This window comes from Dicentrarchus labrax, unplaced genomic scaffold, assembly GCF_905237075.1.
Source record: "Dicentrarchus labrax unplaced genomic scaffold, dlabrax2021, whole genome shotgun sequence".
Classification (NCBI taxonomy): Eukaryota; Metazoa; Chordata; class Actinopteri; family Moronidae; genus Dicentrarchus; species Dicentrarchus labrax.
In genome coordinates, this window is record NW_026136721.1 from 34,195,175 (window position 1) to 34,215,522 (window position 20,348).

Below are 20,348 nucleotides of genomic sequence, written 5' to 3' on the forward strand. Positions count from 1 at the left end.
GTTTGTTTGTTTTTTTTTACTTTTATTTTGACAGGAGTATGTTTTCCCAGTGTGCATTGCGAGTACTAGCAACCATGATGGGTGAAATGAATGGAAGACGCTGTTGATGGTTTTCAAACTGGGAATAAACTTATTATTGTCGTTATTATGTTAGTTCCACTGGGAATATCAAACATAACATGACGCGTCCCTGAAACTGAACTCTGGTGAAACGGTCCGAGTGAGTTAAATAACGCTTATTTATATTATTTAACGCTAGTTCTGTCTGAAGAATAAAATGTTAAAGCTACTCATAAACTTCCATAACTCAGGTAGTTTCCAAGAAACAATAGTAACCCAGCTCATAGCTTGTGCAGCAGTATTAAAAGCATTGTCACCTCACAGTGAACTGTAATGGAGGGGAAGCTGTTAATGTGGCTCACACTTGTGTTGTGTTGTGTTGTGTTGTGTTGTGTTGTGTTGTGTTGTGTTGTGTTGTGTTTCTCCACCCAGGTTGTGTCATGGCGTTCCCTGAGCCCAGACCTCAGCTTCCTCAGCTTCCTCAACATCTGCTCAAGACCCTAGACTGCCAGCAGGGAGCTGTCAGGGCTGTTCGCTTCAACGGTAAGCAGGAGCCAGTATACTCCTCGTACTAATGTTTAGATGGCTGACAGCAATCTGGTTTGAGCTAATGTCCAAGTTATGAAAACACTGCAGTACTCCAGCTCAGGTAAATCAATCCTGTGCTGTTATTGGGACATTATTATTGTGACAAAGCGTGCAGCCTGTGGAGAGTGTTCATTCTCCCTGAGAGTCATGAGTTGTCCATTAAATTGTCATTAGCTTACGCCTGCCTCCGTCTCATGTCTCCCTGCTTGGTCAGCTGATGGGAACTACCTGCTGTCCTGTGGCAGTGACAAATCTCTAAAGCTGTGGAGTGCGAGCCGAGGGACCCTGCTGAAGACATACAGCGGCCACGGATACGAGGTCCTGGATGCCGATGGGTGAGAGAATTGTCACAGCCTCCTCCACGGTGTGTCTAATTTTGGAAAGAAAGCAAGAGAAAAGAAAAAACGCTGAAGTGACATTGTTTGTTTCTCATTGGCTGTTCCAACAGTTCCTATGACAACAGCCAGCTGTGCTCCTGCAGCTCTGATAAGACGGTGATCCTGTGGGACGTTGCCACAGGCCAGGTCACACGCAAGCTCAGAGGTCACGCTGGGGTCGGTTCTGCTGTTTATAGCTTTTGTCATGTCCATTTCAATTCAAAATGGTTTCATTTGTTTTTTTGTTGTACCATATACTTTATTTGTTCTTTCTTTACATTTTTTTTTTTATATCTCACTCAAATCTTTTGTTCACAGAAAGTCAACTGTGTCCAGTTCAACGAGGAGGCAACTGTCATCTTGTCTGGTGAGTCTTATTCAGTATACACTGTGTATTTTTGTGGACACTGCAGTTTGTATTTGTAGTTTGCGGTTGTCTTCGTAAGTTTCTTGGTCTGTATTTATATTCAATTGTAACTAACTCATAAACACTAACACTAATTACTAACTGAATCTAATTGTGGTTTAGTGTTAACTTAGTTAATGTGTATATTCATTTATTTGTGGTCTTGGCGTGTGTGTGTGTGTGTGTGTGTGTGTGTGTGTGTGTGTGTGTGTGTGTGTGTGTGTGTGTGTGTTTTCTCCTCCTCCAGGGTCCATAGATGGAACAGTTCGGTGCTGGGACACCAGGTCCAGAAGATTTGAGCCCATCCAGGTTCTAGACGAGGCTCGGGACGGCATCAGCAGCATCAAAGTGGCACAACACGAGCTGCTTACCGGGTCAGCACGCCAGCCCTTATATCTCCTGCTCATTCAGACTGTAGCAGGTTTAGATTTGAGCTCAAAGCAGATAAAGACACAATGTCTCCCCGGTTTTATCATTCCTTTTCTTAACTGAATGGTTGGGTCTCTGTAAATAATTTCATGAGGAGTATGGTCCAGCCCTGCTGTATATGAGGTGTCCTGAGATAATTTCTGTTATAATTTGACACTACATAAATACAATAGAATTGAAATAAACTGGAAAAAATACCTTTCTATCAGTGAAACAGAAGTTTGATTTCACTGAGGCAAAAATATTTAATATACTTGTTTAGGTCAGTGGATGGCAGAGTGCGGCGCTACGACCTGAGAATGGGACAGCTGCATGTTGACTTCATCAGCAGTGAGTAATCTTTTTCTTTCAAACATTCGCACGGTAATAACAATAACTATTACTGACATTATTTGTAGCAGTAGTTACACTAATTGTCGCAGTAGTAGAAGTGACAGCAAAGTAATGACTCATCTAAACCTTTATTTACGACCTTGGAAATGCAACACGGACGCTGTAAATAACAGCGGAAGTGCGGAACCCTGTAACTTGTGTATGTGTTGGTGTGTTCCAGGTCCCATCACGTGTGTGTGTTTCAGTCAGGACGGTCAGTGCACTCTGAGCTCCAGTCTGGATTCAACAGTCAGACTGTTGGACAAGAGCACCGGAGAGATGCTGGGAGAGTGAGTGCTGAGAGTGTCTGTTATTTTGTCCACCCCCCTTACTGTTTGTATGTACGCAAAGCCCTGCAGTTTGTTGAACAGTTATCGACAAAGTATTGCACATTAATTCACACTCATATTGTCATTATGTTTATGTTTGTTTGTTTGTTTCACTCAGGTACAAAGGGCACAAGATGAAGGGCTATAAGCTGGACTGCTGCCTGTCCAGTAAAGACACTCACGTCCTGAGCTGCTCAGAGGACGGACACGTCTACTGCTGGGACCTGGTGGAAGTAAGTGTCTGCTTGCATTTATGTTCATAGTGCATTTAACATGATGGGCTCAGCATAAGCACTTTGCTAAACTTAAGTGGACAGAAACACAGACAAAAGATATATGGCACTCAATGCAAACCACCAATACTGAACATCTCTCTCTCTGTAAAACTTGGGTTTTTTTCCCACCAGCATGGTCTGCTCTTATGTTAGAAACATATGTAGAAAGTGTGGTGAAAGCACTCTGTATAATGTTAGCATTACAACATTGTTCTTCTGACCTCCAGGGATCTTTGTCCTTGAAACTGCCAGTGGGGAAAGCTGTCGTCCAGTCACTGTCCTTCCACCCCACAGAGACCTGCCTCCTCACAGCCATGGAGGGACGTGTCCAGGTGTGGGGGGCAGAGCCAGAGGAGACAGAGGAGGATACGGTGGCCACATAGAGATGGTTTGGTACTGGAATAATCAATAAATCTTTTAACAATGTGAGCAGCACTTCTGTGTAAACCTTTAAATGGCCGTTGGTCAGAAGTGAGCAACATAGACGAACCGCTGTCATCCAGTACAGCTGACTTCTTAGACAGATTATCAGTCTGTGTTTATGGCTGTTGGCTTTACAAATATCTAGCTCTCTAGAGAGGAAAGCAAATGCCAACTAACACAAATACAGAGACACAAAAATGTTGTTAAACTGTGGTTAACAGATGTACAAAGTATCTCACCTGGGTTTGAATCTCATTGTAGTTCATGATTGAATCATAAGATTTAACTAAATGATCTAGAATGTTAATTTTTGTATGTGTGCAAAACATATTTTTGTAAAAACCTTTGAATAAACATTTCCTTGTGTACATTACACACATTTCTCTCTTTAGAGCAATGATACTCCCACCAACACTGTTAGTTCTGTACAAGTTTATCTTTATTAGGAACTGTACACACAATGAACAGAGATAGGCACGTTACAAAATAAGTTAATCGGCATGACAAAAGAATAGGAACAAATAAATAAATAACTTATCTTACATAAATACATTTTTTTAAACTGTAGCTGGACTGTTGACGAATATGTCTGAATTGTGAAGAAGTTCACTCGGCTGCGTTTGTCGAACCACAACATGGTGTATCTACGCAGCCTCGTACATATGATCTGTTCTGTTGTTAACCCCAAAATTGCACAGATTTTAAATAAATACATGTCAGCTTATTTACAAAAATAGTCAAGTAGTTTGTTGTAGAATCATGTCTCTGCTCAGTTTTGCTCTTGTGGACTGAAGAAAATCAAGATTCAGAACATGGCAGAATCAGCTGAGCAATGCCATAATTCTTTAAGTACTTACATTTGAAGAGCTTGTTTGTAATTCCCTATATGTATTTATGCCAACATTAGATATTCCAATATTTTAAACTGTTCATCAACTAAGAAAAGCAGCCTGATTTTGTTATTTAGCTTGACTGCTATCAAAGTCGTTTTTTCAAGCTTGCAAATGCCAAAAGTAATAAACTTCTAATCCGATGAAGCTCATGAGATCACGAGTTGAAGTCAAATCATTTAAACCAACAAAACTGGATTCATGAGGTTTTCACCCAAAAGTGAAAGGGAAAATAGCTTAATTCTGTGCTCATTGATTTTAACATAAATAACTTCATAAGAATGGGTTTAAGCTTCCTCTACGGTGTGTCATTTTGGAATTAAACTCTTCATTTATAGACATTACAAGAGAACCTGCCAGCAAACTTGTCCTCTCAGAATCCCCTTGTCCTCACAAACCATCATACACCCTCTCTCCTCCCCCCCTTCAGCCGTCTGCGCTCGGCTGTCTAGCCCACGCAGCTGCAGCCCGCAGCCGACAGCTTCTCCACCTTGTGCCAGCGGTGCGAGTTATCGAGGAAGGCCATGTCCTCGTGGTCGGTGGGCCTGCAGCAGGGCGCGTTGTGCCACAGCTCCCCAGGCACTGGTTGAGGGAGCACCCCGCTTAGCAGCAGGTTGGTTAGGGTGAGGTCGTGGTTGGAGCGAACGTGGGGACACGTCCCACTGCAGTACTTGAAGAGGACGGTCTCGTCTGAGTCGTAGCCCAGCCCGAGGTCTCGAACCTGCAGCAGGATGGAGCGCAGGCCGCACTGGGAGTCTAGTGTAGAGCGCCGTGAGCGGACTGGGATCGGGATCATGGGGTCGGGTGATGGCCCGGCTCCAGAAGCTTCTGTTGAGTCGTCTGCTGAATGTCTGCTTCTCTTGTCATCGTTGGGTGACGTGTGTGGAGATGCTGTTTCTTGTTTCTGACCTGGGAAAGGCAGAAAGGGTTATCTATACATCTGATGTTCAAAAGCACTGGTAAACATGTATAGAAATACTCTTAATTGACAGCAAAATTTCAAGCTTTACCCCAGCCCACATTTACACACCAGTTAGTTGTACTCTTAACCAGAAACATAGTAACTACTGAGAGGTAGAAAAAAAAAGTAAGACACATCCAAGTCTAGACACAAAATTGAACACATTGCCCTCAAAGGAAGCAAAAATCAGATTTTAGCCAAAAGGTCATAGGTCACGACCTTCTCTTCAGCCAGCACTTACCAATCAGAGATCTCAGCAAGTGGCTCTCTCCTCTCTGGACGCAAAACAGAATCACAACCAGCTTCAACAGGGACCTCATCGCTAGAGTCTGCTCTCCGTCTGAACCGTCGCTCAAAGTGAACCAGACACGTGTGTGTTTGTATGTCTGCGAGTGTCTGCGGGTGCAAGTGATGCTTAAGATGCAGACGAGTCACAACCTCCAATATATAGCCCTCGGAGATGAAGGGGGGGTGAAGGGATGAGGTGAGGAGGTGTAGGGGGGAGACAGACACTAACCCGTTACTTGCCAACAGACTATCCCACTCACCTGAGCCTGACAGGGAGCGTAGGAGGGCAGGCGGGCGCTTGACCCAGAATTTGTCCTGTTGGGATTATCTAATTGGTGTAAATCACAGTCTTATTGTTGAGTTTCTCCCAGATGTTTTTCCAGAGGATGTTGGCCCCTGGCAATATGGATTCGCAGAGGTTTGGGGTTTCTTAAAAGCTGTGAGTGGACAATGATGTCACATTGATGATGCTGAGAAGTATGTGTGATAAATGAATCAGTAGATAGATAGCTAGACACACATGGAAGTGGAAAGGCAGCCAAGAGATAAACTTTATCAATACATAAACACAAACACGATCCATGTAGGAAATGTAAAGGAAGAAGCGCGGTATGAGCCAGGATGAGTCATAGTGGAATGTCTTAAAATAGGCCCCTGTTGCCTTTTGCTTTTGACACTTCTTCTTATCGTAAACGTTTCATCTTTAAAAAGCTTTAAAAGGTTAAACACCACAGAAGAAAGGGAAGTCAGGTTATAATTAGAACACAACGGGGCCTGTTTCAGCAGACATTCCACAATGGGTGACTCGTCTTTAGCTGGTCCATAAATTGAGGGATTTTATCAGCAATGTGTGGCTGACATGTAGAATATGTAGAATATGCATTATGTAACTGTTATAGGGCCCAAACAGGCAGTGAATGGAATTTGGAGTTTCCGAGAAAGTGCATATTTGGAGCCTGTTTCTGCCATCCAGGTGCAGGTCTAACACCTCAGCGCACCTCATTTAGCAACTGATGTAACTGAAAATATGAACTGAAACCGAATTCATTTGTGAGTTGATAAACATTTGAAAGTAACTCTGTATCTGTTCGGCTGTTTTTTTATGTCCCACAAATACCTAGAAAACTTTCACTTCTCAGAAAATGAAACGGTCCTTCGATTGTATTTCACAGTTTCACAGTTCTGTTCTTTCTGTGCATTCTCAGCCTGCTTGTACAGTAAATATATTACTGGACAGAAAGGGATGATAGATGATGATAATAAATCTCTTATTAAGAAGAAGAAGAAGAAGAAGAAGAAGAAGAAGATATACTTTATTGATCCCCTAGGGGAAATTGTTCTTTTCACTCTTTTTTATACACACACAGGCTGAAATGCACACTTCATGCACTTGTGGACATGCAAAGGGGAGAGAGATGGTGGAGTGATGGGGCTGCAACATTAACAGCGCCCCATGAGCAGGTTTTTTCGCTTATTTCTTAAACTTTTTGACAGCGGGTAAAAGCCATAACAAAAAGAAATGATTATGATTATAACTAAATGATACCTACTTGGATATTGGGGAAGAGATTTGCCCATTTAAGACAATACAGTTAGTTAGTGTCAGTTGTGTATCACAGAGGGACATTCATTTACTCTCCTCATCTACTTCCTTCCCCTAGCTGTTACCTATAGTCGGTTTGCAAGTTGGATTTAGTCTAGTTACCAGTTAAATTTATAAGGGAGTTTCTCCAAACACTGTATGTGGCCCAGATACACAGAAAAGACACGTTCACACTACAAGCCTTAGCACTCAGCTCTGGTTTTGCTTTGTTTGGCTGTTCACATTATTTTTCAAAACCTGGCCCATATCAGAGTCCAGTGTGAACAGGTCCCGGTCCTGGACTCACCCACAAGCACAAAATTACATCATACACGCGGGGAGTAAACACGGAGGCCACTGAAGACAACATATACAGTTTCTTTTATCAGTTGATGTGCAGTATCATCCCAAATACTTATGAGGTCTGAAGTGTGGCTCAGAATTGTGAAGAATGTTGATCTAGAGTTATGCAAAAGTCACATGAATTCTGATATGACTGTTCACAATTGCAAAAAGACCTACTGTATATCTGAGTTGACCACATATGAAAGTGGCCAAAGCAGAACTTGAAAAGGTCAGATTTCAATGGGAATTTTGCTGTTCACACTGTCATGAAAAAAACAGGTCTAAGTCACATATGAACAAAAATTACTGATCGAGTACATTGAGGATATTTACGTATACATAGATACCTTCTACAGGGACAGTACACATTGATCATTAAAATAGTATTAGACACGACATGTAAAATCAAAAAGAGAAAAGGGGGGTTGGAACATGAAAGTGAGAAAACAAAAGATTAAAAGCTTAAAAAATATGAAATGAAATATACGCTACGATGCAGGAGATTAATAGAGTATTCAAAACAAAGAACGTAGCTCTACTGCATTTTGTTAATGCCTGACTCCTGGCTTCACTTAGTTATATTTAGACATGAGGAGTGTGTCCAATGAGATTTTAAGCTTATTTATTATATTTAAACAGCCCCATTTCTCATGTATTATAGCTCTGTTGATATGAATTACAAAGGAATCATCCCTAAATCTTGAACTCATAATGGCCAACGAAATTTACTGCTAGGAATTTCAATAATTCTTTCGAGGATCAGGTTTTTGAGACTGCACTAAATTAGACATTAAAATGAAATATGACTCTTCCTCAGTTATAGCCTGCTCCACGTTTAATTCCAACTTGAGCAAATTTGACCCAAAATACTTTCTTCTTGCTTTATTTCAGTATTCTACTTGTGTAACTTCTGTTATACAGTTATATACAGTTGTAAGTCCTTATTTATCTGTATTTGTATTTGTTGGAGAAAAAAAATATATTTTCAAGACTCACAAAAGGGACATTAATTTTATCCTAGAGAATGAAATATAAAAGGTTGAGTGGTTTTAACAAGCTAATGAATGGGTTTTAGGACCCAAACCTGAATCACTGGACCTCTCCTCTATAGTCTGGGGTCACAATAAATACAGAAGAAGACCACTGAGAACTGCACGCAGGTACTCTAGCGGACCTTCTCAATAGTCTTCTTTGTAGTGTTTCAACTGGTACAAAATGCTGCTGCACGTCTTTTAACTGAGCACATTTCACCTATTTTAGCTTCACTCCACTGGCTGCCCGTTCATCCATTTTCAAATTCTTTTATTTGCTTTTAAAGCCTTGAATGGCCTTGCCCCACCTTACCTCTCTGAGCTGCTGCACCCCTACACTCCCAGCCGATCTCTCAGGTCAGCTGACCAGCTGCTTAAAACCCACCTCTTTTCTTCGGCCTTTGACACCATGTAGAACTTTGATTTTATGTGTATACATGCATATTTTTATCTTGTGCGGGCAGTGCATTTTATTTATTTTACTTATTTTATTCTATTTTATTTTTATTTTATTGCTTTTATCTTTTACTGTGTACTTCATCTTTTTTTTTTTTTATTGTGCTTCTATTGTGTTATCTATTTATTCTGTATATCTTTTTGTGCAGCACTTTGGAAACCTTGTGTTTGTTAAAATCGTGCTATATAAATAAAGTGGATTGGATTGGATTGGATAGTGAGATAATATTGGGCATGTGACCTTCTTCATTTCTGCAGATTAGGTAAAAAAAAGACCTTCATTGAAACAGTTGAAAACAATAAGAGCTCTGCCTAACTCAGCTGTCCTCAAGCAAGCGCAATTATTATCACGGAGAGCGTCCATTTCCCGGTAATTTGTATGGAAAACAAGAACACGAAAGGGCAAAGGGCCTCACACATTCCTTCCACCTCTCAAAGAGACAGGGGGATGAAGGCCAAGCGAGAAATGAAAAGACAGAAGGAAAGCGGAGGAGGTGGTGGGAGAAATACAGTGGAGATAGAGCAATCCCTTTGGATTATCGCCTAAAGAACCAGTCTGGAATCCTGGGTTGTCAGAAGACAGGAATGGAAAGAACGCGGCATCAATTTCTGTAAAAAAACAAAACATTTTTATACAGTGGTGCACCCAGCCAGATGTGAAAGAGTGTCACCTATTCCTCAGGCGGGAATTGATATTGCAAAACCAAGTGGGGCACGTTTGGGTGGAAATATCTAAACTCTCAGATAACAATGTCATTGGTTTACACATCCACTATATATATTAGGTTTTTAGCCGTGCTAGCAGCATGGCTCTAGGGACGGGTTCTGTCGGTTGGTCAGTGGACCCACCGCTTTGATCCACGCTAAAATATCTCTGCAGCTATTCAATGGGTTGCATGGAAATCTCATCCAGATACTCACACAGATCTACACAATGATACTAATAAAGGTTTGCTTCCATTCAGGTCAAACAGAGTCAGGGTGCTGCTTATGTGCATGTTGGCTCACTGGAAAGGCTCTGCTACACTAATGGAACAAAACCTTAGTTAGTATCATAGGAAACAAACGTACCCTACTATTTCATGTACAAAATGGCTGCTGTGAAAAAGGTCTATTTGTTTCAGTTTTTGGTCAAATACCTGCTATATTATAAACTAATGAAATTCTCATCACCACAAAGGTACTTTTGTTTTTAGTGCTAATTAGCCCATGTTTGAATACTAACATGCTAAATTAAGATAGTTCACATGGTAAATTACACCTGCTCAACATCAGCATGTGATTTCTGAGCATGTTAGCCTTTAGCTCAAAGCACGGCACAGCTTCATGGTCTTCTATAACAAATGGGATACTGCGATACTAGAAATATACAGTATCATTTATAACATAATTCTCTATATAAGACACAAACATTCCTCTCGACTGTTATTTTTCCAACCCACTTTCTTCCCGGTGGCTCAGCTTTCTCAACAGTGACGTTGCAGCTTTTCCAAACTCTGGGCTGCTTTCGGCTCCCTATATAAATGTCACAACCGTCTGGTTTCTAGTCTACTTTTAAATCTTTCTCAAGGCATCATAGATCTTTAAGGGGAGAATCACTCCTCCCGGTGCTCTGTCTCCTCTGGTGCATTCCTGCACGTTCAGCACATATATTTAGTCTCATGAAGCAGACATACATCAAAAATATATATTTTATACTGCTTTCTGTTTGTCTATCCCTTCTGTCAGAAGAAGGAAAATAAATCCTCCACTTCAGACAAATAAAATAAAAACGAAATATGGTGGTTCCATGCTCCCTTATTGGTTTTAGCTTATGCAAGGACTATTTTTCTTAATTCTGAGGGACTTTTAACCTCCAGAACTAACTTGTTTCCTTTTTGACCTTTATTAAAAATGTATCGCTTATACAGAGACCTGCTGTACCTACCTACCTGTACCTCACATAATGTTCTTTTTTTTTTTTAAGTACATAGCCTGTAAGGATTTTTTCTTTATGCTGAAGTCCTTTAAGATAAGATGTTCAGGTTTACCTCAAGTCACTTTGTGTTTACATGCAGCCAGACTGCAGAGACTCAGACATGACTGGGCTAAATGTAGAGTTCATGCCAAAACAGATATAGAGAGGTAAAACTAGAACAGGTAAAGATTATATAAATTATGAAATGGAAATGTATACAAAATTCTGTTGGCATTTTTGTTAAGGAAGATGTTAGTAAGGAGAATATTTTCTAAATATTGCTCTTACTTGCAGTACTTCAGTGTTGAAGTGGCCCTCCTATGAGACGATAACACCAGCAGTGTCCCCAAGCCGATCTGACTTTGAGACCCCTGCCTTAAGACTTGTGTTTCTGTGTATTTTTGATTGCAGTGTTACTGTAAGCTGTCAGCGTCTCCGCAGTGAACTAACCAAGACAACTCTGGGAGTTTGCGCCACATGATGAATTCAGGTTGTATCATTCCAACAGCCGTGTAGTAATGTTTTAAAAGAGGAAACAATTTCAGGACACTACATGTTACATTTAAAATGTATGACTACTAATTGGATGAGGTCTACTGTGCATTCCTGGGTGAGCTGGTCAGACAGTCAGTCCATATAGGGCTCGTCTGAACTGAGCGGGGCAGGAATGTAGGGAGCAGCCTTCCTGTAACGGGAACTATTCGGAGAGGATTTAGCCTCGGAATCTTAAACTCGCAAGGAACTGCTCCTGTTTACGCCGTAAATGTGTTTGTCAGAACTGAGATACCGTGTGTCATCGAGGCAGAAGAATCTGCAGGTTTTCACTCCAGCCAATCTGTGCAGCAGGTTATTTCAGTGACAACACACACACACACACACACACACACACACACACACACACACACATCCTTCTTTGGTTGCAGATGTGCAAGTCAGTGACATCAGCTGGAGACTCCAGGACCAGGAGGACATGAACCACCAAAACAAAGTGCAGTATGTGTAGATCAGAACGTCTCACCCTAACGTAATTGTTGAATGTGTAATTGCAACAGGAGCATTGAGGAAACAAGAAGCAGGTTTACCCAAACTGTTGCCACAAAGTTGGAAACACAGTACTCGCCTGAAATATCAAAGATTTTGGAACACAGAGGTTCAAACGATGCAAATCAACCCCAGACCAAAGGTACACAAACCTAAGTGGATAGGGGTGTCGCAGTTACAGCATGTGGTCAGTGAAATGTAATGGCTTTAGTACAGTTAGGGATTTAGTGAAAGCCTGTTGATGGTCAGTTATAGCTGCCATTTTAAAAACCCCATTGACACAAACAGAATAAAGTGCAGACAATCGTCATTAACATACGTATATGTTGGCAAGTATTCAAGAGAATTCGTAGTGTACTAAATTATGTGTTACATGTGTTTCACATACATCTTGCCAGTTTCCTTCCAGTTTTAAAGTGTATTTACAGTATACTCTTATTTCCAATTAAGTATACTTCTCAACAATTAGTTATCTTTTATCATCTTTGATAATAACATTCATTGTTAAGAATCAGAATTAGCTTTAATGGCCAAGTATGGTAAATGGACCTGTACTTGTATAGCGCCTTTCTAGTCTTCCGACTACTCAAAGCGCTTTTACACTACGTGACACATTCACCCTTTCACACACATTCACTCAGTGATGGCAAAGTCCATCGAACAGAAACATTCATACACATTCACACACCGATGCACAGCATCACGAGCAATTTGGGGTTCAGTATCTTGCTCAAGGATACTTCGACATGTGGCACCAGGAGCCGGGGATCGAACCCACAACCTTCCAATTAAGGAATGACCCGCTCTGCCTCTGAGCCACAGCCGCCCAGTATATGCACACATACAGGGAATCTAACTCTGGTTTTAAGCTCTCAATTTTACACACAGCTCAAAAAACAAGTAGGATAGAAAGAAGAGAGCGAAAAACAACAACTAAGCTGAACAAAGATAGTTCTTTGTTTACCTATTAGAAATATATTTGTATATATAGCATTGCTGAACAATCCTGCCACAACATTTTATTAACTTTTAAATGGACATATTGTAAGGTTTAGGAGTTTAACACCATACACAGCCAAAGTTTTATTATATTTAAATGTACCTGGCTGCTATGACGACCCAATTTTTATCTATCATCTATCTATCTATCTATCTATCTATCTATCTATCTATCTATCTATCAGGCCTAACCGATTCAAAAAAGCAATGAATACTAACACAAAATACATTCTTCAAGACCGGCACAGGTTTTATTTAAACAAACACCGTCTCTCTGCGGAGGGATTTTTTTTGGGGACATTTTACAAAAACACACAAAACAATTCTTATTAATCAATTCTTATATTATTTACAACATAGACAAAATACATATTTTTTCTTCTTAAAATACAAATAGCAAAAAATATAGTAGATTTAATGGCTTCAGGAAAAGTCCACAAATGTATTCAACTACAGAGAATAACTGCGGATGACGACACCCAGAAGGACGGAAGACGAGGATTTGGTACCAATCCAAAATGTCTTTTAGCTGTGCTGGGTGACGTCTTCATTTTCAGGTCCAACTTAGTCACAGTGTCCAAAATAAGGAACTTTATAGGCTTTTACATGGGGGCTTAAATGTTGTGCAACATCAAGACATCCAACAACCAGGTTGGAAATGAAAACACATCATCAGTGCTCTGATCAATAACTGCTGTCCTCATACTGCTGGTACGATCTCCTTCACTTCACTCTACATTGTCAGAGGTGTAGTTATGGCATTAGTAAGTCCGTGTGTGTCTACAGCAGGGCCGCACAGCAAGGACGTGTCCTGCAGGAGGGACACCAACTCAACAGGCCCAGGTGGACCGGTCTGATTCTGTGCAGGCACTCTGAGGGATTCAGGCTCCCTGCGCTTTTTACACACCACCTTCTTTGTTTCGTTGTAACCCGTTAGCCTGGAAGCAAGAGATCTTTTGGCTTTAGGCTTCCTCAGCTTCTTCCTCTCCGGGCTGTGGACCACGCTGTGACGGTGGAGGCTCTGTCTCATGGCGAAGGTCTTCCCGCAGCCTGCGTGGGAGCAGCTGAAGGGCCGCAGCTCCTCGTGGAAGGAGCTGATGTGGCTCTCCAGGTTGAAAGTTGTGGTGAACGACCGCTCGCAGTCGTCCCTCGGGCACCTGAAGACCACCCGCATCTCGGAGTGGACGTGCTGATGCTGCTGCAGGAACCAGGAGTCCCTGAAGACCTTGCTGCACTGGTCGCACTTCACCGTGAGCCTATGCTGCTCCTTCCTGTGCTTCAGGTACTCGGTCCAGGTCTTTCCCGTGAAGCTGCAGCCCTCCTCCTTGCAGGGGTAGCCTCTGTGCACCTTCTCGTGTCGCTTCAGCTTGCTGGGGAAGGTGAATCGCATTTGGCATCCCTCATAAGTGCACTGGTAAGGTGGCAGCTGGGTGTGCTGCTCACACACATGGGACTTCAGCTGCTTGTTCTTCTTGAACTCGAGACCGCAGCCCTCGAACTTGCACACATACTTCTTCTGCTCCTGCGTGTGCATGCGGCTGATGTGCCTGGCCAGGTTGGCGTTGGTGGTGAAGGCCTCCTCGCAGCCGTCCACGGAGCACTGAAAGGGCTTCACGCCGCTGTGACTGAGATCATGCCGCGCCAAGTGGTAGGGACTACAGAACGACTTACCGCAGCCGTCGCGCTCACATGTGTGCGGCTTCACTCCGGTGTGTTTACACAGATGAGCGTCCAGCTTCCACTGTTTGTTATAGGCCGCCGAGCAGCTGGGGAACGAGCAGATGTAACGTTTGAGCGGCCCGGTTTCAGCCTCCATTGCTGCGGCATTGACTTTCTAACAGCTGATACAACGTTTAACGACGTTTTCCCCCCGAACACGCTTTCTGTTTTGACACCGGTACTTCCCACAATCCTCTGCAACGTGACGTCTTCGCGACGCTACCCACCGTGCCCTCTGGTATAAATGAGGTGTTGGTACATACTCCAGTCCAGCAGGTGGCGGTACGCACCCAAAAGAGGCCATTATCTTTCCAGAAGAAGATCGGAGAATATACTTGGAGAAGACAAAATGCAAAAGTACACAATCTTTTTAAGAATTATTTGAAAATAATAGAGCGAATTTAGTTTGTTTTATACTCTTTATCGGCCAATCTGCTGCTCCCCGCTCCAGTCCAGCAGGTGGCAGTAATGCGCCGACAAGCTGCCATTATAACCCGACGAAGAAGAAACCGACGGCCCTCTGAATGTTTGGCTAGCTAACGTTAGCGTTAGGTGGCTATTGCTGCAGCTTAAAAGAACATTTGTAAGTTTTTTTTTTTTACGTTTATTTTAAGAGTAAACATGACAGCAGCGCTTTTAGGAAATCTGAAACTGGTTTAGTGTGCTCTCATTCAGCTTCCAGTCGCACGAAGGGGGACGCTAATGCTAATGTTATCGTCTTCGTTCACATTAAAGTTACACAGCCGTGTTAGCTCCACTTTGTTCGGGGAATGATTGCTGAGGTTACAACGCTTAATGTGGTTATAAGTTATATTTGAGCTTTTGTTTTGGGTCAATAACAGATTCTACATTTTCAACCAACGTCAGTCTTTTTTTTTTTTTTTTTTTCCGTTTCCACATCTTAAATTAGAATTAAATCGGTTCTAACGTAGAGTTAAGAGTAACATTTAGGAGGGAATATAATCCCCATTGCTATGTTTACTTTAGTGTAGAATCACCTGGATACAACCTAGGAACCTTCGCGTTTTTTTTTATCCAAAGACGCTGCGGGTCTTGTTTCTACAGTGGCCCAGAATGGACAAACCAAACACTGGCTGTAGATTTGTAGTTTTTAACGAGTGTTGCGGCCACCCTAGTTTCTCCTACACACTTCAGTTCTCACTCCCAGGTCATCACATACAGACGCGAGCAGTGTTCAGTTAGTTGCAGTCTGCAGATGCACCGCTAGATGTCACTAAATCCTCCATACTGATCCTTTTAAAGCGGCAACTAAAGGGGAAATTAACTAATGTTAGGCAATTGCATTGGCCTAAACTATACATACAACTATACCCGCTCTGTTGCACCAGTTCACTGGATAGACGGAGCTAAATAAATCGGGTGGACAAGAAGATATAACTACCTATCACTATTACTCCGTACGATTCAACCCCAAGCCTCAGTTCTTTCTAAATGGACCTAATAGACCGGTTACTTAGTATTTATAAATGTGTGTTTACATGTAGTCTAACTGTTAGTATTACAGTATGGTGTCGGTGACTTGACTTCTTTTTTTATCTCATGAAAAAAAAGGGTGACTCCATTACGGGTGTGGGGGAGATCCAGTCGTCAACATGGTAAGCCATTACGTGTTACCTGTGTTTGTCAAGACACACAAAATCACAAGGATGTCATGTTTGAATACTCTGTTTGAACTTTTGTACCGTTTTTTTTTTTTTTTTTGGACAGGGTGAAAGAAAAGGAACAAACAAATACTACCCTCCAGATTTTGATCCAGCCAAGGTGTGTACGGTCACACAGGCCAGTGTGTGTCAGTATTTTTAGTTCACCTTTTTTGCGTTTAGATCCCGACTCACATTTCCATCATTCTTTGTCTTCAGCATGGATCCCTCAACGGCTACCATAAAACTCACGCTCTGCGGGAGAGGGCCAGGAAACTGTCCCAGGGCATCCTCATCATCAGGTTAGTACACACACACACATACAGAAATGCTGAGTTGACATTGGCTGGAGTAATAAAAACATTTAATGCGAGACCTTCCAAGATAAAGACAGGGAGTAATGGTAACCTGTGTGTTTGTGTTTTTGTCCATTAAGGTTTGAGATGCCCTACAACATCTGGTGTGATGGCTGCAAAAATCACATTGGCATGGGTAAGCTTGAAGAAAAAACGCGACCCATTTAGTCCGGTTCAGTCCCATACAGCGTCTTTGCACTTCCATGACACTTGTGTTCTGCTTGTACAGGGGTCCGTTACAATGCCGAGAAGAAGAAAGTGGGGAACTACTACACCACGCCAATCTACAGGTAAACGCAGACGGACTGGGTAAACTTCTCACTCTAGATGGGTGGCGCAGTTCACCTCTGAGAAGGTGATTTAAAACTTCATCTAAAATGCAAAAAAAAAATCAGATATAAAAAAATGTTTTTGTCTGACCAGGTTTAGGATGAAGTGCCATCTGTGTGTCAACTACATTGAGATGCAGACAGATCCGGCAACCTGCGACTATGTGATAGTAAGCGGGGCAAACAGGAAGGAGGAACGCTGGGACATGGCGGAGAATGAGCAGATCCTCACCACAGGTTAGGATTTATGTTTGTTATCAATCAAAAGATAAAGGACTTGCTCAGTTCACTGCTTTGTTTCTTGGTGGAGCAATTAAGGCTGGAAGTCAGCACCACGACAATGACACAAAGGGGTTTTTGTTTTGATTGCACAATGTGAAGTGCACAGCTCATCTCAAACAGTGGAGATGTCTTTAGGCTTTTCTTTTCAGGGTTCATATTATTTTCCACGAGGAGACAGTCTGCTTCTGCCAACAGCTTTTTCCTTTGCATGCCTGTTTTTGGTACCTGATCAACTTTTACTCTCCTCCGTCTGTCTGTGCAGAGCGGACAGAGAAAGAAAAGCTGGAGACGGATGCCATGTTCAAGCTTGACCACGGTGGGAAAGACAAGGAGAAGCTCAAGAAGGCTCTGCCTTCTCTGTCGGAGATCCAAGACCACAAGTCCGGCTGGAAGGACGACTTCCAGCTCAACAGCACCCTCCGCAGGAAGTTCAGGGTAGGATAGTGACCGCTTGTGTTGATAACTGCTGTATTAATGCTACCTAACATCATATTCATCATCAGTTAAAAAGAAAAAGAAGGTTAGGCAAAAACTACAATTTTGTCATGTTCCTGTCATGTTAGTACAAACACCAGTGACACAGAATGAGTCCAGAGAAGACAAAATAATAACCAGAACATGATTATATGAAGCAGTAATGCCAGGATCAGGTTTCTTTGAGATTGTGTTATGTCACTGAACTGACGGCTTTAATTGGCGGTGCAGACGGAGAAGAAAGTTCTGGCTGACCAGGAGGAGAAGGACAACACAGTGAGGATGAGGACCAACCTGTCCATCCCGCTGCTGCCAGAGAAGGAGGAGGACAAGAAACTGGCAGCACTGCTCACCTACCAGGCACCCGACTGTAGGTATCAGATATTCTAAAGGAACCAAAATTATGTGTGTCAGTGTCTTAAACATACATTTTTTTAATGTACATGCATGTAAACAGCCAAGTTTAAAGACTTCTCCACATCCCCTCCTCTTTCCCAGCCTATGACGACAAGCAGCACAGCAAGCGGAAAGAGATCTCCTCTCGTTCGTGGTTCAACGCCACCTCAGCCCCGCCCGGAAGTCCTTCGGGCAGTCTGCTCCATAAGCTCGGCCTGCAGGGGAAAGAAGCGGCAGTGGCCAAAGCCCTGGGCTCCTCGCACAGCCCCCTGATCCGCAAACGCGTAGGAGGACCGGGAATCAAAACCGAGCCCTGCGCCACCATCACTCGCAGACATTCATGTGATGGAGAGAAGGTCGCACAGAGACAAGAAGCCCCAAGTATAGCACCAGAGCAGGTGGGACAGGAGATAGCACAAACAAATGGCGGTGGCTCCAGGGAGACACATGCCGAAACTACGGAAGCAGATAAAGGACTAACTAAAGACTTTGGGAAGGAGAAGGAACCGGAAAGACCTTTAGCAACTATCACATCCCTAGTGGCAGACTACAGTGACTCAGATTCAGACCCTGGACACTGAGGCTGAAGGATGAGCTAAATGGGACAGTTTCTGTTCCCAGTGAGTGGAAGTCATTTTGTGAAAGTGAAACAAACTGGAGATGTTTTTCAGAGCCGCAGGCATCAGCTGTAACTTGTGTTGCTTTTAACTTAAAAAAAAGTGGTTAACGCACCTGCCTGGTTTTATTTCAATATTCTGTGCTCTAAAACAATGTGTGGAATAAGATTTTAATTTTAAGCTTTGTGGTCTGCAGGAAGCTCCGTCATGAATGTGTCATATGATAATGGATCCTGTTAATAAGGCCTTTGTTAAAACACTGCAACTGTTATCTGATGGTATTTTGATTGAATCCCACACGTTTGATCTTACAAAACTGTCAGGCACCCTGTGTTATTTACTGTATAAAATACTGTTAAACTGTTGTCGTGTGTTACCTGAACATTACATATTGTTTCAACTGTTTACATCACATCTACTTAAGACTCAAAATCAAAGAGCAAAACTGCCAACCTACATTCAGCAACAGAGAAAAGTATTATAGAGCAGAGAAACTTGTCCAGCTAAAAGCAATTTAAAAGTTATGCTCCAGTGTGCTAATTCACCAAAAGACAAAACTAAATCTTTTAACAAGAGTAGCATCCTCTGATTTTAATGATTTTTCCAGTCTGAGTGGTCAGGTAAATTTGGCACATCGAGAGAGAGTAAATTCTAGTGTTCACCACGAACTTGTATATTTTTTATATACTTCTCTAACAGTGCTGTGATTTGGGGTTGAGCTTTATGTGTAAAAGGGCCTTGCACATCCACATGGGTATTTTCAGTTATTGTTGCTGAGTAGAAATCGGAAAGTACAAGGCTCAAATGCCATGATGCCACCAGTCTCTACGTTCTTAGAAATATGGTGTATAATTAAGTTGTCCTATAAGTTACACAAATGTCAATCAAGCGCAGTCTGTACAGACCCACACAGTCCCGAGGGTCCAATCATGTGAAACAAGTGACCTGATCTGTGTGGTTGTGATATGGGTGATATATCTGTTGCTGGAGAATTTATAGTGCAGAAATGCACTGTGGGTAGTTACGTAATGAGCATAAAGAATCATTTTAGGTCATCGCTAATAAAGTGGTAGTACTGCCCTCTAGTGGGCATCGTTCTGGGCACAGAAATCTTCATCCTTAAATATTCAGTATGCTATGGAGCCCCTGAAGTCCCCAAAAGGAAATATTTGTATCTTCTGCGCACAAGATAAATAACTTGTGCACACAGGTTATTTACATAAATTCATATGCAGCTCTAATGGCTTTGAATGCACACAGCTGTCACATAATGGAGAGAACTCAGCTTATCAAGTTTTATTTTCACCTCAGAATGTCATACCATGAAATTCTTGCTGAAATCTGAAAAAGCAATAAACATAGCAATGTTTCAAACTGAGAAATCAGCAAACATGCTTACAAAGCAATAAGATAAATAACTTGTGTGCACAAGATAAAAATATTTCCTTTTGGGGACTTAAGGGGCTCCGTAGTATGCCAAGCTGCATGCAACGATTTAAGTGCATCAGAAATGAAAGCTTTCCACATTTTAAAGCTCGGGCTCCATCAAGGACCCCTGGTAGTTTGGCAGCAGACGGCGAGCTTGCCGACCCACAATCCTGCTGTGTGTTTTTGTGTCTGGTTGTTGTTATTGATCAGAAACCGTGGCTCCTCCTCTTCCTGTTGACTGTAGATTGTTTGATGAGGTAGGAGGGGGGCTTTGGGC

The 20,348-nt window shown here is 42.2% G+C and overlaps 4 protein-coding genes across 5 annotated transcripts; 2 read left to right on the forward strand and 2 right to left on the reverse strand.

The window, feature by feature from the left end:
• Window positions 1–54: 54 nt before the first annotated feature.
• wdr83 (WD repeat domain containing 83) lies at window positions 55–3,632 on the forward strand. Its single transcript, XM_051383776.1, has 10 exons — window positions 55–220; window positions 493–603; window positions 863–983; window positions 1,097–1,202; window positions 1,344–1,392; window positions 1,679–1,805; window positions 2,123–2,190; window positions 2,414–2,522; window positions 2,680–2,794; window positions 3,064–3,632. Exons 2-10 carry the CDS (start codon window positions 501–503, stop codon window positions 3,217–3,219), a joined length of 954 nt encoding a protein of 317 aa, XP_051239736.1. The 5' UTR covers window positions 55–220; window positions 493–500; the 3' UTR covers window positions 3,220–3,632.
• A 74-nt stretch (window positions 3,633–3,706) lies between these two features.
• On the reverse strand, window positions 3,707–6,112 carry LOC127354113 (persephin). Its single transcript, XM_051383784.1, has 2 exons — window positions 5,352–6,112; window positions 3,707–5,058 (listed from the first exon to the last, which is right to left on the reverse strand). The coding sequence occupies exons 1-2, from the start codon at window positions 5,428–5,430 to the stop codon at window positions 4,598–4,600; spliced, it is 540 nt and encodes a 179-aa protein (XP_051239744.1). The 5' UTR covers window positions 5,431–6,112; the 3' UTR covers window positions 3,707–4,597.
• Window positions 6,113–13,034: 6,922 nt separating this feature from the next.
• On the reverse strand, window positions 13,035–14,845 carry LOC127354106 (transcription factor IIIA). Its single transcript, XM_051383775.1, has one exon. It carries the CDS (start codon window positions 14,623–14,625, stop codon window positions 13,543–13,545), a length of 1,083 nt encoding a protein of 360 aa, XP_051239735.1. The 5' UTR covers window positions 14,626–14,845; the 3' UTR covers window positions 13,035–13,542.
• Window positions 14,846–14,866: 21 nt separating this feature from the next.
• yju2b (YJU2 splicing factor homolog B) lies at window positions 14,867–19,008 on the forward strand. 2 transcript variants are annotated; one of them, XM_051383774.1, is made up of 10 exons: window positions 14,867–14,885; window positions 16,101–16,144; window positions 16,257–16,310; window positions 16,409–16,491; window positions 16,626–16,681; window positions 16,775–16,835; window positions 16,969–17,111; window positions 17,419–17,591; window positions 17,862–18,000; window positions 18,129–19,008. In XM_051383774.1, exons 2-10 carry the CDS (start codon window positions 16,142–16,144, stop codon window positions 18,605–18,607), a joined length of 1,191 nt encoding a protein of 396 aa, XP_051239734.1. In that variant the 5' UTR covers window positions 14,867–14,885; window positions 16,101–16,141; the 3' UTR covers window positions 18,608–19,008. The 2 variants fall into 2 exon arrangements, with proteins under 2 accessions (XP_051239734.1, XP_051239733.1); XM_051383773.1 differs by lacking the exon at window positions 14,867–14,885 and adding an exon at window positions 14,921–15,111.
• Window positions 19,009–20,348: the final 1,340 nt, after the last annotated feature.

Bases quoted from the DNA above. Each gene is read 5' to 3' on its own strand.
- yju2b (XM_051383774.1), top strand. The intron at 16,836-16,968 runs GTAAACGCAGAC...TTGTCTGACCAG, and splicing joins TACACCACGCCAATCTACAG to GTTTAGGATGAAGTGCCATC. The intron at 17,592-17,861 runs GTAGGATAGTGA...TTGGCGGTGCAG, and splicing joins CCCTCCGCAGGAAGTTCAGG to ACGGAGAAGAAAGTTCTGGC.
- LOC127354113 (XM_051383784.1), bottom strand. From the start codon at position 5,430: ATGAGGTCCCTGTTGAAGCTGGTTGTGATTCTGTTTTGCGTCCAGAGA. The intron at 5,059-5,351 runs GTAAGTGCTGGC...TGCCTTTCCCAG, and splicing joins CTTGCTGAGATCTCTGATTG to GTCAGAAACAAGAAACAGCA.
- LOC127354106 (XM_051383775.1), bottom strand. From the start codon at position 14,625: ATGGAGGCTGAAACCGGGCCGCTCAAACGTTACATCTGCTCGTTCCCC.
- wdr83 (XM_051383776.1), top strand. From the start codon at position 501: ATGGCGTTCCCTGAGCCCAGACCTCAGCTTCCTCAGCTTCCTCAACAT. The intron at 984-1,096 runs GTGAGAGAATTG...CTGTTCCAACAG, and splicing joins GAGGTCCTGGATGCCGATGG to TTCCTATGACAACAGCCAGC. The intron at 2,523-2,679 runs GTGAGTGCTGAG...TGTTTCACTCAG, and splicing joins ACCGGAGAGATGCTGGGAGA to GTACAAAGGGCACAAGATGA.